Source organism: Ischnura elegans, chromosome 6 (assembly GCF_921293095.1).
Source record: "Ischnura elegans chromosome 6, ioIscEleg1.1, whole genome shotgun sequence".
Classification (NCBI taxonomy): domain Eukaryota; kingdom Metazoa; phylum Arthropoda; class Insecta; order Odonata; family Coenagrionidae; genus Ischnura; species Ischnura elegans.
Genome location: NC_060251.1, coordinates 29,580,247 through 29,595,656, shown reverse-complemented (window position 1 = coordinate 29,595,656; position 15,410 = coordinate 29,580,247). Strand labels below are relative to the sequence as shown.

At 37.4% G+C, this 15,410-nt stretch overlaps 1 protein-coding gene across 1 annotated transcript in view; it reads left to right on the top strand.

Moving 5' to 3' along the window:
• Positions 1 to 14,809, top strand: part of LOC124160243 (DNA repair protein RAD50) — a 63,456-nt gene extending 48,647 nt beyond the window's left edge. The window contains exons 22-27 of the mRNA XM_046536056.1: positions 1,134 to 1,307; positions 6,378 to 6,693; positions 7,551 to 7,645; positions 14,129 to 14,262; positions 14,344 to 14,472; positions 14,623 to 14,809. Of these exons, the coding sequence (XP_046392012.1) occupies positions 1,134 to 1,307; positions 6,378 to 6,693; positions 7,551 to 7,645; positions 14,129 to 14,262; positions 14,344 to 14,472; positions 14,623 to 14,659 (885 nt within the window). The 3' untranslated portion in view covers positions 14,660 to 14,809. The remainder of the gene's footprint in view (positions 1 to 1,133; positions 1,308 to 6,377; positions 6,694 to 7,550; positions 7,646 to 14,128; positions 14,263 to 14,343; positions 14,473 to 14,622) is intronic.
• The last annotated feature ends 601 nt before the right edge of the window (positions 14,810 to 15,410 follow it).

The window sequence follows — 15,410 nt, the reverse complement described above, 5'->3', positions numbered from 1 at the left end:
ACGTGACGGCGCGATGCTTACAAGAAAAGCAAACGGGCATTTTAAAAATACGTCACTAAGGGAGTAACTCCCCTGCCTGCCGCTTGTTTTTGACCCAGGATTACAAATGACTGACTCACACTGAAAACCAAGGCCACTCAGTTCCCCTTACACTTGCGACCGGCGAAGGGGAGGGGGGGAAAATAAGAAGTTTGTGTAAGAGGCGCACCCTCATTTCCGGCTGCAATTTCTGGGAAAAAAGGTGCGCCTCTTACACGCGCTTATACGGTAGTATTCTAGCTACGTACAGAGATCTGCGATCAAAACATTGGATAAACGCACAAGAAAAAATGAATTATAATACAGAAGAACAAAACATAATGCACTTTAATTACACTGATATTGAATTAGTCAACTTTTCCTGCTAAATGCTAATGTTCAGGATCAAAGTTATTATGCCTTGTGACCTATAGCCACTGCGAGGGCTAGGGACCCCGAAACGGATGAGAAACAATGGGAAGGTAGTAGTATGCAGGAAGTGGGAATTTTGAAATTAACTATATTCACATTCCGTCAGTTAAATTTTGACCTCAGTTAAAATTAATTTAAACATTTATCTGTTGTTAAGTTAAAGTTTTGGTTAATTGCCCACCTCTTTGAAATAATGAAGTGCGTTAGGGGAATTTATTCATGCATTAATTCTGAATAAAATTGTACATGACCATAACACCGGGAGGAAACGTTTATATAAAGTACCAATGCACTGGTTGAAAGCAGTGAAAAGCCCTCCCTACCACATGGGAGTAAAAATACACAACTGTGTGGTAAGGAAATTATGGATGTATGTATAAGTACATATTGGTGCAAGAGACACGTTGATTAAAGTAAAGTCTATGCTGGTTAAAAAATATCATAATTAAGTAAATGATTCTTTTATTAAGGTTATCTAATTAATTTACTTTATTCACTTGTTGTACTTATGGCAGTGGCAGTATGTGGTAGAATACATATGTAGAATTATATGCATTCTGGCTATAATGTGTGCATGATTTACAATTTTTTAACTTTCATTAAGATGAGGCACCAATGTTTGTACATGATGCTATGTCCTGTAATTGTTTTGTATCCATTAATTATTATTATTATGTTTGTAGGTCAAAGAACGAGAGCTGACAGATAATTTGCAGCTCCGGGAATTAGAGTCACAAAAAAGTACTCTTGAGTCTGAAAAGATGAAGATCCAGCAGGATTTGCGTGGCATCAATATAGCAACTATGCATACGGAAAAAGTTGCTCTAGTTAGAGAAAATGACGAAATCTCTAAAAAGGTGAGGCATTTTTATTATATTGTCACCATCATTGGTCAACTTAAGAATGGTTTTACGCAGCTCTCATCTCAATTCTGGTATCAGCTAATATTTTCACACCTACAAATCAATTTCTTCTCTTTCACATGCTTCATTACCTTCTGCATATATTTTATCTAATTTCCTCCTTTTCCATCCTTGCATCCACTTGTCCTTGAACGATTGTAATTATCAGGTCATCAAGCCTCAATATATGGCCAATTAAGTTCTTCCATCTTCTTCTTTGAGTACACATAAGGCTCCTTTTTACTCCTCTTCTCCTTTGGGCTCCCTCATAGCTCACTTGGTCATTTCATTTTCATCATTCTACTAAAGCACTACTTTTCAAATGCCTCCACCCCCTACGTCATATGTCTCTACCCCCTACTGCTTTCATCAATCATGTCTCACTGCCATGGAGAAGTGTTATCAATATGTAAATTTTGATGAATTTCTTTTATATTTCTGTGCCTAAATATCCTTTTAGAAGCAGATCTTTCTTTGTTTTTAGAGTGTTCTTTTTGCTGTGGCTATTCTACTACATGTTATTATTTTGATAAGTCCTGAATATCCAAGAACTTCAACCAAAATTGATGTAGATAAGTTTTGAATTGCCTATGAAGCTATATAGCCCTAACTAGCACAAGTGACAATGTATGCATAGAATATACTTGGGTTCTATGGGGACATATCCCTCTTGAGAGATATGATATCTAATCCTGTTATGCAATTCCCATTCTACCTAGATGTCATATCTTAATGAGAGAGCTTATCCATGGAAACTCAGTACATACCGTATATCTCCGAATATAGTCCCCCCCCGAATATAGTCCCCCCCCCAATTTTGAGACCTCAGTTTTGGGAAAAATTTTAAAATGTAAAGGAAGGCAATTTTTCTGTGGTTAGCAAGTTAAGATTCTAGATTCGATAAAAACTATTATTTTCTGTGAAGATTAAGAACAAATCTGTTCACATATTTTCCATCACAACAAAATAACTACACCCATGTCTCGTATAGCGCAATTTCGATTAGCGCAATTTCGATATAGCGCAAATTCGTTCCTCGGGGAAACATTGCAACGCAGTGTAGCCTAATCAAAAATCTTAAACGCTCTCGTGATAAAACGTGAACTTGCGCTAAGTACACACGAAATTTCTATCAATTTACGCATATTAATATTATTTCTTGCCTCAAATCTTCTTTTTTGTTTATATATTAATCGAAATTCATTGCTGCGCAATTGCCAAAAGTATTACTCGTCATTGGGTCTAGATAGCCGGCCTACCGAAGATTTATCTCGTCTCCTTAACAGAATGATAATAAATAATTTAGATCGTTAATTAAGCGTGGGGCTAGTGGAAAAGAGTTTTTTTTCAGCAATACGGTTTGAGACGTATTTTTGCCGTCGTAGGTTATAAAAAAAAATACCGGGCGATTGCCTTCCAGGTAGAGAGTCTACGCTAAAGCCTTCAAGGTCATCGGTATTCACGGGGGAGAAATGGAGCGGTGACCGAGTTGCGCATGAATAGCATCAACACATAAAAGGGTCCGCTATAGTGTCTCAAACACAATGGCTTCGTTCCCTCCCCGCAGTCATAGCCCTTCTGCGTCTCAGGAATACAGTTCAGCAGAAGAAGGTGATTTAGATAGAGCCATACAGGGTAAAAACCAAGAGAATATGGCAAAAAATAGGAATGCGTGTAGAAAATTCAAGAATTTATCAAGAAAAACCATTAACCTAGAAGAGGACTTGAGAGAGGTCAATTGCTTTGAAAATGGAGAGCGTCAAAGCGATATTGCGCGGAAGTTTAAACTCACGATGCCTTATTCTGAATAAAGACGAAGCTAAAATATCAGTGACCTCAGCCGCACCAACTTCAACCAAGCGGTCTACACATACGGAAAGTTCATGGTGAATCAGTACAAAAAGACGAGAGTGGTAATCGCTCCGAGACATTAAGTGAAAGCTCCGGTTGGTTCCAGAATTTAAACGGCAAGCAGGTATTTTCAGTGCGGCGATATCAGGTGAATCTGCAAGTGTTATAGCGCAGCCACCACAACATTTTCTGATGAACTCCAAGCTGTTATTGAAAGTGGCTCCTTTCCCCCTCAACTAGTTTTTAGTGTTGATGAGACGATATTCTTTTGGAAAAGAATGCATTCTCGTTCATTCATTTTCAGGGAAGGAAAACCTGGGTCAGGTTTCAAGGCATTTAAAGACTGTTTCACGTAGCTGCTAATGACTCGGAGGACTTCAAATTAAAATGATTTATCATTCATAAACTCCGCTAGCTATGAAATGGCATTTAAAGTAGCATTTTCCTGTCATTTCGATGAGCGACAAAAGGGCCTGGGTGACACAATAGTTGTTTTTAGACTAGTTTGAAAAATCATCAACTGCCGGCAACGCATTACGATCCCCTGAGATAGCAGATGTTAGCCTACCCGCACGACAGGACGGAATTTCGAAAGCACGTAAGAATTTTTTTTAATGTGAATAAAAGTCTTTGAATGCGTGAATACTATCTTTAAAGATGTTTTAAACTATAAATATTTATAGAAATAATGTTTTCTAAGGCTTTTTATGGGAATATAGATGTTTTAGAGGAAATTCAATACCCAAGACCTATGCTACCAGGAACGCATCCCTATCTTCCCTATGTTAAAACGCTCTCGTATAACGCAAATTCGTATAGCGCAAAGACCCCAAGGAACGCATCCCTTGCGCTATACGAGACATGGGTGTATACCTAAAACATGTTGTGATCCATTGCATGTATCAGTAATTTATAGTTCCTTAACCAGATGTAATGAAGAAATGAGAAATTTTTTTAAGTATCCAAGGCTATTGTATTTTTTAAACCTTCACAAATTATTAATATTTTTGATTTCCAAATGACTACAGACAATGTCAATATATAAGCTTTAACTTAAAGCCCATAAACAGTATTGCATTTGGCCCTGAAACTTCCTTAGATCCAGTGTAACACACCCATCAAGTCATCACAAATCCAAGTGACCTGAAGAATTTAGGAAATCTAAATAAAATTGTGTTAAATAAATTATAAATATTATAAAAATATTGCTATCAAATGCCTGCTAAGCAAAACAATTAAACTACAGGACTTACAAATATCAAAGTAATAAAATTAAGAAATAAACTTTTTCCAACAAACATTAAAACTGAAAAAAATTATATCAATTTTCAATGCCTCGTCGCGAATCATTGCATAAGTTACACAAAGAGCTTCTGCTCTGCATTTGCGCACAAATTCGACGATATTTTCCTCTAATTCTTTGAATCTGCCGCATCGAGACCCCCGTAATGACTTCCGCGATGTATTAGCGCTTTGCTAGCGCTGTAAATACTATGATTTACGGCGTATTCTGCAACGGCTATTTTTAAATTGGCATCGAAACTCCGTCTTTGAAGGCCTCTAATCTGCGGCAGGATTGATCCTCATCTTTCTACTTGATCCATCACCTCACTGTTGAACGTAAAATTATTTTTAATAAAGAAAATATCGCGGAAATAATTGCGAAACGTTATGCGACGTAATTTATCGATCGTATTTACCCTGACGAATTGAAGATATTCCTCAATAAATTGATTACACTTTCGATGCTGAGTCGCTGTATTTCGATCAAATGCAGTAATGCCGGCGCTTCTGGTTTAAAGTCGTCGATTATTGCGCCTTTTCAGAAACAAATGCATCACCTATTGCGCATTCTTGTTCTGTGAAGGCGGTAAAGGCAGTGGTTGTAAACACGAACCGCACGGACGTATAGTAGCTACGGACGCAATGAAATGCTAAATCGTCACGAAAGGTTCACTTTATCTGTTTATTTTTCGCAATTATTTAAATCGTGTAGTTATTAAATGAGCGACGGGTACATATACTATTGATTCAATTCTAGTGTTCGATTAATGTAATGATAGTGTGTGTTTAGTTTTCATTTTAATTATTTACTGTTTTGCATCATTAAGTGATCAGTGTCGATTGAATTATTCTAACAATACTTTTCCAAGAAAAATTAGCGGCTACCCGATGGATTCCGTGAAAACGCATATTCGATATGCTATTTGAATCGAAATAATCGTATCTGTACAACATTTGTGGTAAAAATTGTCTTAATTTCCGGTAAAACGTGGCAGTATTTACTAATATCTCCGATTATAATCCTCATAAATATACTCAAATAGAAAGACTACGAGAACATTAGCCATTATGCCGTTATTTATTACTTTATGGTCACCTTTAGTATGCTAAATTGGATTACACTCGATTATAGTCCCCCCCCCTTACTTTTCCGCGGCCATTTTTGGAAAAAAAGGGGGGACTATATTCGGAGATATACGGTACATATATGAACACAATGTGTGCTAGCAGGGTATGTGAAACTTAAATTTTTGTGTGAAAAAATACTGTTAATTGTTAATATTAACTCAACTGTCTGCTAATCATGGGTAGAGATACGTGAAAATTGCACTTTCATTTTAATTTTATCGCACTTTCAATAACAGTTTATCGCATTTTGTAGCGTCTATTTTTTATTTTCATAATGAGGTAGATGACGATAAAATGTAGTGAAACACAGTTATATGACAAAATACAGAATATTTTAAATAATTCTGTTGTAGAACAATAATAAATTAAGGAATAAGACATATAGTGGCGGAAGTGCAGCTTGCCCGCGCCCACTTGTAGTTTGCGGCCACTCGGCACGCTCTGCGCTCTCTAAACTGCGCTCGGCACGAAATGTACGAATTTTACCGTCAAGAAGGCAAATTTGCGTAAAAATATCATAAAAGTCCAGTCATCGCATCTATGTCGCATTTATCGCATTTGCAATTTTCACGCATCTCTAATCATGGGATTGAAGCCTTAAGGTCACAACTCGTAAAAATGATTACCATTCAAGACTGGGTTGCTGGTATAGCTTTTAATTAAAGTAATTGGGGTAGGTATTCCTGGAAAGACTTGATTCCTTTTGTGTCATTTATTTCTTATCCATTTATAGATAATTACTTTTGTTTCAATAATTTATAGATGTCAATGTATGAAGGAAAAAAGATTGAGCTTGAGAAAAACATTCTTCAGCTGGAGAGGGAATTGAAAAAAGATATTTTCAAAAATGCAGAGAAGGATTATAGTGAAAAGTATTTTGAACTGATGTCAACGAAGAAGGCCATTAAGGACCTTGAGCAATTCAGTAAAGCATTGGACTGGGCCATTATGCATTTCCACCAGGAAAGGATGCAGTCAATAAATTCCATTATTCGAGAACTATGGATCTCTGTGTATAAAGGGAATGATGTTGATTACATAGAAATTAAAACTAATGACGGAGCTGAAGGAACAACAAGTAAGTGTAACAATTTCCTACTCTGTAATTCTTTCTTAACTTTACTAGTTTCCCTAATTGGAGGTAGAAAAATCAATCAAAATTACTGACTTGCCAGTGTTTGGTGGATTCTGGCCTGTTAATGGAGTTGAGGGTTAGGATTCCTCATGGATGTTTTGGTACCAATGTTTTCTTTTACTCCAATCTGCTTTTGGCGTTGCTGCGGCGTAGTTGTTTTCTTGGTAATGTTTCTTTTCCTGTCTTGGAGGTGACTTCAAATCGAGGATAAATCTGTTGCCTTCTCAATGCTCCTTATAGTTGAACCGGCTGGCTTTGATTGGTTCGTGCCATTTTTGTTTCTTATCAGCGGCAGTCAGCTAATTTTAGTGTGAATAGTGTTGAGAATGCAGCGAATTCACATGGATATGAAGACATAATTTCCTGCAAATGAAGTACCCTCTAGGATGGGAGGAAAACTATTGTCTGACTAAAGTACTGCTACATGGCAGCAGTCCCGAAATTGGCATGGAGCAATCAAATACAGCAGACTCGCGATTATCCGGCTGCGGTTTATCCGGGTTGCAGATTATCCATGCATGATTTTCATTCTCGCTCAATTTTTTCCACGATCTTGGCCGGTAAAACAAAGTAATGCTATGTAATCATGCACATTTCTTTAATCAAACATAGCCAACTTTGTTGGGTTTGTTGTTTGCCAAAGTTTTTTTCTTCAACTCGACTCAAATTTTGAGTTGCTCGCACTTCCATAATTATTTATCAAATGTCGCCTTGGTGTGGATTTTGTGAAAAGTACAGTGTGTGATATGCTAATTTGACGTTATTTTTGCAATTGTCTTATTATAAACATTGTGTTGCAGTGGCTGGTAATAGGCGATCCTACAAATACCGTGTGATTATGGTGAAAAATGGAGTAGAAGTGGACATGAGAGACCGATGCAGCGCTGGTCAGAGGGTATGATTCAGAGGGTAGCTCTTTAACCCGGATCCGCCCAAAATATTTTTTTTTAGATTAGTAATTGATATTTTATGGGAATGCTAAGGGTCTCATTTTTACTACATTCTGAAAATATTACATTGATCGGTTGTGTGGTTTCCGAGATACAGGCTGTGACATAAATGTCACATTGGGCGGATCTGTTGTCTTTTGGTGCTAGGTAATACTTCCCCAGAAAAAGCAAATATTTTTCGCATTTGAGCTGCATAGTTCATTTAAATGATAAAAAACCTTAAAAAAACATATTATTATTTACGTACACTATTTTCAAGCTTTTTTTTAAATTTAAAGTAAATTGTTCAAAAATTTAGCAATAATTTTCAGAGTTCTATTGCCCGCGATTTATAAATTTTTCAATGTTAAGTGTGATGTTTTAAGGTGTACAAATTTTCTGGATTTTTTCAATGCTATTTCACAAATATGGAATATTTAAATTTATAATGTTTGTACTATTATAACTAGGGATGGGTCGAATAGCAGATTTCTCGAACTCGAATATCGAATTCGAATATCAAATCATTGCTCGAATATTCGAATACCTCGAATTTCAAATACCTTGAATTTCGAATACCTCGAATACTAAATGATGAATGTGAGAATGTTTGACTAGGTCGCCTATGCAGCAGGAAACCCAAGATTTTGGTGAGTATTGTGATTTCCTTTAAAGGATTCAAACAGGAACTTAGCTAATTAATGGAATATTTTAATTTTATGTAAATAATAGGGTAGTTTCCTTCATTAAAGAAAACGAAAGGCATTGATTGTGATTCGTTACCCACCATAAGTGTATTCATAATGTACTAATTATTTGGTTTTAGAAATACTGGTTTAGACGAATGGCAATGGTCAATTTTATCCTCATTTGAAAAAGGCCAGGTTGACGCCCATGCGATGCCACTCCACATGACATCATAGGGACCTAGTTTCTACACGAGAGGATAGGAGTTTTACATCATCTGAGGTTACCATTGCATGCACGAGGCGCAGAGCTCAGGGAAACGTCTTAATAATCACCAATTGAAACTGGCTAAGGTCAGAAAGTTTTCTTCGTTTGAAAAGGTATTAATAATCCTTATTTAAGCCAAGCGCTACCAGCTAGCATGATACTCAGCTACCTGCTAGCACTCTGCGTCATATCAGCGCTCAGAGCCTCGCCCCAAGGTCACCTCACTCGCGGCAGCGGTAAGCAGAACGACGTCACGCGGAGTTTTTCCCGGCATTCATACTAACCAGTCGCATTTTCGCGCGCTTGAAAATTTTCACTTTTAATTTAATCGGGAAAAATAGATATCGTCTTATAAAATTCTAAAAGCGTTAAATATGTACTCCAGGAGTATTAATATTTCGATTTAGGCAATAAAAAAATAATAGGAAAGCACCCTATTTGAGCATTACGCCAAAATGCTATGCCTCCGTCGTATTTCTTCGTCTTTCCGGCATTTAATTTCCTGTGTAAAATGCTCAAATAAAGTCAGAAATATGCCGTGTTTGGTCTCATTCTTTTTTAAATTACACGCACATTACTAATATTTCAATCCAATAAAAGTGTAATATCAATTGCCGAAAGTCATTGTTAGACAACTTTTGGGCTAGTAGACGACTCATGCAGCAGTTGACCTCCAGAAATGGAGTAGAGGGGGGGGCGTGAGACACGTTTTTATTGTTCTCGTGACATGATATTTTGATATATAATTTGATATTTTTTTCGAAGCTAAGGTCTTCGTAATACGATCCCTGCATGAGCTGGGACCTTTTGTTTGATTTCGGAGAAGAGGAAATCGTCAGATTGGGTGGGGTGAATGCTGAATGGAGGGGGATAACGGATCGTGGGAAATGCGCCAATGTTGCTATCCCACGGCACTGAGGTTATCCTGATGGGGGACACCTGGGATTTTCGGATTTTTTTCACCCGATCAATTTCGGTTCCCCATGCCCAACTCTTTTCACCACTCAAACCCGCGAATTTGATGTAGTTCATCAGCTTACCTAAAACGGCGCTGCATGCACTAAACGACTAGAGTTCTCTTCATTTTTCCAAGTCAACTACCAACGACGTGCGGGCGACAGTGTATGACGCGAAATTCAAAGTATTCGAGGTATTCGAGACGGTACCTTTGGCATAACTATTCGAGATCTCGAATATCGAATACTTTCTAGTATTCGAGGTATTCGAGTATTCGCGGATACTATTCGCACATCTCTAATTATAACCTTGTCAAATACACATCAAGAAAAATTATTTCAAATTTATGTAAATTTTTCGTCAGGAGTGTTATGAAATTACAGAACCTCGAATTGACACAATCAATGGATTTGTTGAAGGTACATTTAAATAATATTTTTACATGGCTAATAGTTAAAACGGTGGAAAATGCATTTCCCAAGTTTGGAAAATACATAGTATAAATATACATATTTGAAAAATATTCTCACAACACATAAGAGTGTAATACAGTATAAAATTGAATGAAATTTGAATCAATTTGTTTCAAATAAACTATAGATTGATTTAGAGTTCAATGCCGGCGTATACGAACCATTTTGAGTGGTAAGTAGTAAAGCAACATTTGTCCATATTACATGCAGTGCAGTTGATGGAAGTGCAATATTCTCCAGCACGGCGACGCCATCTTTTATTTAGTAAAACAGGGACTAATTGATCATTAGCATCATAACATATTTCACTGTCTGCCTCTGTTGAAAATGAAGTAGTACGGCGGCTATACTTGGCTTCACATCGATATATGGTCAGTTATGTTTGCACTATTACACGCCTGATCTCTAATTGTGACATGTAAGGACCAGATTTCGCTTGTGAACAGCAGATTGTAAACAGCAACATCCAAAAGCCAAGGAAAAATATTCCACCACCACCACCAAAACTGATTGTCTTCCGCCGAATGAATTGCATGCAAGGATGGGTACCAAAATACGTAATCATACTCCTGACAAAAGAGAGTTTTCTCAATGGGAAAAATCTCCCTGAAACGGTTTTTTCAATTTAGTGATCTACGGGCATAGCTCCCACAATTTGTCTTCCGTGCCAGGCATCGTATTGTCTGCACAGTGAAGGTATTTACTTATCACAAGTAATCTATTCCTTTGCTTGGCTACGGCAAGCATTGAGTTGTAAACATCCCCAGAATCTTCCCAGGAGCATCGCTTGGATGGATCCTTGTTACAACCCCATAACATTAAAATTCCTATGAAAATTTTCCTCTATACTGATACTAGGAGATAAAAAAACAATAAATTTAGTATAATTAATTTATTCTGCTGAGAGAAAAAATATCATCCGAAAAAAACCATCTCAAAAATGTCTACACATGATTTTTCCCTCAATTCAGGAAGATCTGTTTCAGGGAATAACCTATACCTTACAAAAAGATCTTCCCGTCGCCAATTGGCTGCTTCTATTTTTCCTTTTTTCTGCTGGACAAGTGAAGTAAGCTTCGTTGACTGTGAATCCTTTTCGTTACGTGTAACTGATACCGAAATTCTTCCAGACTTCTCTTGAAATTCATTATTATCATTATCAAGCTGCAAAACAAGCTTCACTCTTGCCCGAAGTTGTCTTCCCGTTCAGTTTTCCACTAGTCCACCAGCCTGGTCATCTGCAATGCCCTAATCAGTGACAATTACTACTTCTGGTGGCTCAAGGTATATTGATTATACTTCGTCAAAGTCTTCGTTTTCCGGAAGCTTCACACAGTGTAATATCTCTGAGCTATCGATGTCAATAATATTAAAAATTTTAATTCAAAATTAATTACCAGAATAAAAGTTAATAAACGCAAATTATCGATTAATTGATAAATAATAAATCTTTTGGCAAGAATGCGAAGGAAAAACCGTTGAAATGCAATAAATTCTAACTAGAGCATAAAATTCGAAACTTTGAAAATGTGCTTAGGGATCCGCCCAATGTGACATTTATGTCACAGTACCATTTATCAGAGAATATTACAAAAATTTAAAGCAATACTAAGCATGTTAATGTATTATTAATAATTTTGCATCTTTATGTTGATATATACCAAAAATTGTCGCTGTAGCTCATATATTAATGAAAAAATTAAGTACTTACACAAAGCGAACGTCCATTTTTAGTGTCTAGAGAAGGCGCATAAGTACCAGGGGTACTTAAAGGATAGGTCTTCACTCTCATTTGACAATTCTTACCCTGAATTGAAGCACTTAGCTTCCTCTTTCTAATAAGGTGTAAAACTTAACAATATACCGTGCCCGAGCGATGCAAGAGCCATTACAGTGGAGCGATACAGGGTGTGACATTTTTGTTACATTGGGCGGATACAGGTTAAGTGTCAGGAATGAAGAAAACTACAAGAGGTTCAATAATGCAATTTTTTTATTTTTTCAAAGTACTCTCCACGATAGGCAATGTACTTTTGCATTTGATGGAACCAGTCGTTATAAAATTTATTCCATTCTGAAGTAAGGGGTAGTCAAAATGGCTGTTTTTAGGCATCATCTGCTTCTTCATACGTCTTGAAGCGCTTTTCTCGTAGCATATTCTTGATTCTTGGGAATGTGAAAAAATCATTGGGGCTTAAGTCTGGGCTGTATGGAGGATTATCAAGAATTTCGACGTTTAGCTGTTCCAAATACAACTCAAGGGGTTTGTGAGCTTGCATTGTTATGATGGAGTGTCGAATTGGGTTATCTTTCTGAAGCTCGGTGATCACTTCCAGCAAGCAAATGGTCTTATACCATTGAGCGTTAACTGTTCTTTGATTTTCAAGAGCAATTGTTGCTACGTGACCTGATTTGGCTATGAACGATGCGACCATTTTCTTGGAAACGCTGCGAGAGCAAACAACTTTTGTCGGAATGAGTTCACTTTGGAAGACCCATACTGAAGATTGGCGTTTTGATTCGGGCTAGTAGCTATAAATCCATGGTTCATCACCACTTACGAAGTTTTGCACGTGCTTTGATGCTCCTGAGTCTAATTGTTGTAGAGTATTTCAACACCATTTGACTCCAGCGGCTTTCTGTTCTTCTGTGAGGAGGTGCGGTATACAGCGGGAAACCAATTTTTTAACACCTAACTCTTCGTGTAAGATCTTTTGAACTAAGATCCCTGAGATGTCCCATGATGCCTGAATCTCAAGGTATGTAACATGACAAGCAAAAGCTTTCAAACAAAACGGTTCATGAATAGGACAAGCATCGCATGCGACGGCACATTCAAAGATAGAATTGGAACACTTTCCACCCGCATTCACTGAAGCTATTATTCAAAATTTCGGATCCAGATCTAATGTCTGCCGCGACTTTGAATTCAATGTATCCGATGAAGGGCAATATTCGCGGATATTTGGATCCGAGGTATCCGATCCTACCATCCCTAATTAGGATAGTCGGATACCTTTTTTCTTTTTTAATGTTAGGTATGCTCTCATATGGAACAAAATGGCCACAGCTAATGATTAACGTGAAAATTACAACATAATAAAGGTGTATAAGAAAAAAACAATACAGGTGAAACATTTATCGCTGAAAATGTCATTCCATGTACATAATTGTGGCTGCATTAGTGGTCTCTAGTTGTCTCGGTACGATTTGCGGAGGTAGTTAGGCTGTCTCGGGGGTATCTCCTTGGTATGATAAGTGGAGGTTTAACGAGATAAAGAGGTTCACTACAAAAAGGTTTGCCTATAAATTTGCGTGTAAATCTTATGGGTCCGTAGGGGTGGTATGAAGTATGGAGGTTTATGATGTAAAGAGGTTCACTACATATTGGTTTTAATGTAACTGTACTTTCGGTGGCGGCAGAACGAACGCTGTGAGATTCAGTTTGGTGAAAGTACTCGCCCTGCCAAGTACTCGCTCCATCCATACATTCTGTCTCCTCCGTACCTCATCTAAAAGCTGCCTCTCCTCGCCAACCATATCCAGCACTTCGTCGTTCCCTTTCCTCTCTGTCCATTTCACCCTCTCCATTCTTTTCCATACCCACATCTCGAATGCCTCCAATCTTCTCTCATCTTCTTTCCTCAGTTTCCACGTTTCCGCACCGTAGAGAGCTACACTCCAAATCAAACTCTTCACTAACCTTTTCTTAAACTCTTGCATAACGATCCTCTCAGAAACTGTTATTTCTCGTAATGTAATACTGTATATCTGTATGCTTTTTATACCAATAGTCCTTGATGTGGTCATACAGGTACTTGTCAACAGTGAAAAGTTAATATTATTATTCAGGAATCAGCACAAATTACTCATAGGGCAGACAAGGTGCTAGTATGCAAGTCTCCTACTCATATGGTGTAATGGAGGAATTCAAATTGAGTTGTTTGAATTTCCCTCATCATAATTTGTCCTTATAATAATATGCCAACAGAAGGGAAACCGATTTCCTTGCAGCCCCCCCCATAGCACCTACTTATTTCTCTATGCATTTTTTTTATTTTTTAGATGTTGGCCTGCCTCATTATTCGCATCGCCCTTGCTGAGACATTCAGTGCTAAATGTGGTGTTTTTGCCCTGGACGAGCCCACTGCAAATTTGGACTTCGATAACAGCGTTAGCTTGAGTGAAGCTCTTGCAGAGTAAGTGGGAGGTAAACGCAAACTTATTGCTATAATACGCAAATCATTATCAGTTTGTGATACAATTGCATTTTCTTGCAGGATTGTGAAGCGGAGATTCTCTCAGAAGAATTTTCAGCTAATTGTGATTACTCACGATGAGAAGTTTGTGGAATCTTTAGCCAAAGAGGGGAATCTTGAGTATTACTACAGAGTCAGTCGAAATGCAAGGTGAGTGCATATTATTGGAGGTACTTCAATACTTCTGCTAATCTGTATACAGATTCATCTCTGAGAATTGAATGAATTGGACATAATTTGTTTTGTCCAACACACAGTAAGTAGCATTGAATTTTGACTTCTTTTATCCTCTTTTTTTAGGGGAAAGTCTGTGATCAAGAAATTACAAATTGACTAAATATTTGTTCATTATATTTATAATATGTGATTGTATATATATTGAGCCTTTATTTTTTTACTGGATTACTACCTCTAATGTAGATCTTGATTTCTGAAGCTGTTGTACTTTTTATGTAAGTTTTGTATCAATAAAACATTTTTTCTATCATGTTTTTTTTATTAGTCTCTTGTGGTCTAGATACTATAATTAAACATTAGATACATGGATAGATGTAATTTTTCTTTGTGTGAATTGCTATATTTAAATAATTTGGAATACTATGTTCTTTTTGGTTGTTGTGCCATTTAGATTTTAAACTTCTTCTGTCTCTTTTGTATTCATTCTGTGCTTACAATCAAGGGCTGATTTACTGTAATGGGAGTTGCATTATTACTGTGGTATTCTACCAATAAAGGTAGGTTTCCATGGAGTGTTCAAGAAGTGATCTGGAAGCCTCCCTTTCCTTCCAGCACTGCCTTTTTTAATTCACTGTAAGGCCTAATCCCTTTCAATGTATCTAAAAATCCTTTTCTTTTCCTTCCCCTCCCTCGTGTCCCCAACATTCTACCCTCTAACACCTTTTTCAACATCCCCTCCCCGCTAAGCACTAACTCCATCCATACCTTCTGTCTCCTCCGTATCTCATCTGAAAGCTGCCTCTCCTCGCCAACCATATCCAGCACTTCGTCGTTCCCTTTCCTCTCTGTCCATTTCACCCTCTCCATTCTTTTCCATACCCACATCTCGAATGCCTCCAATCTTCTCTCAT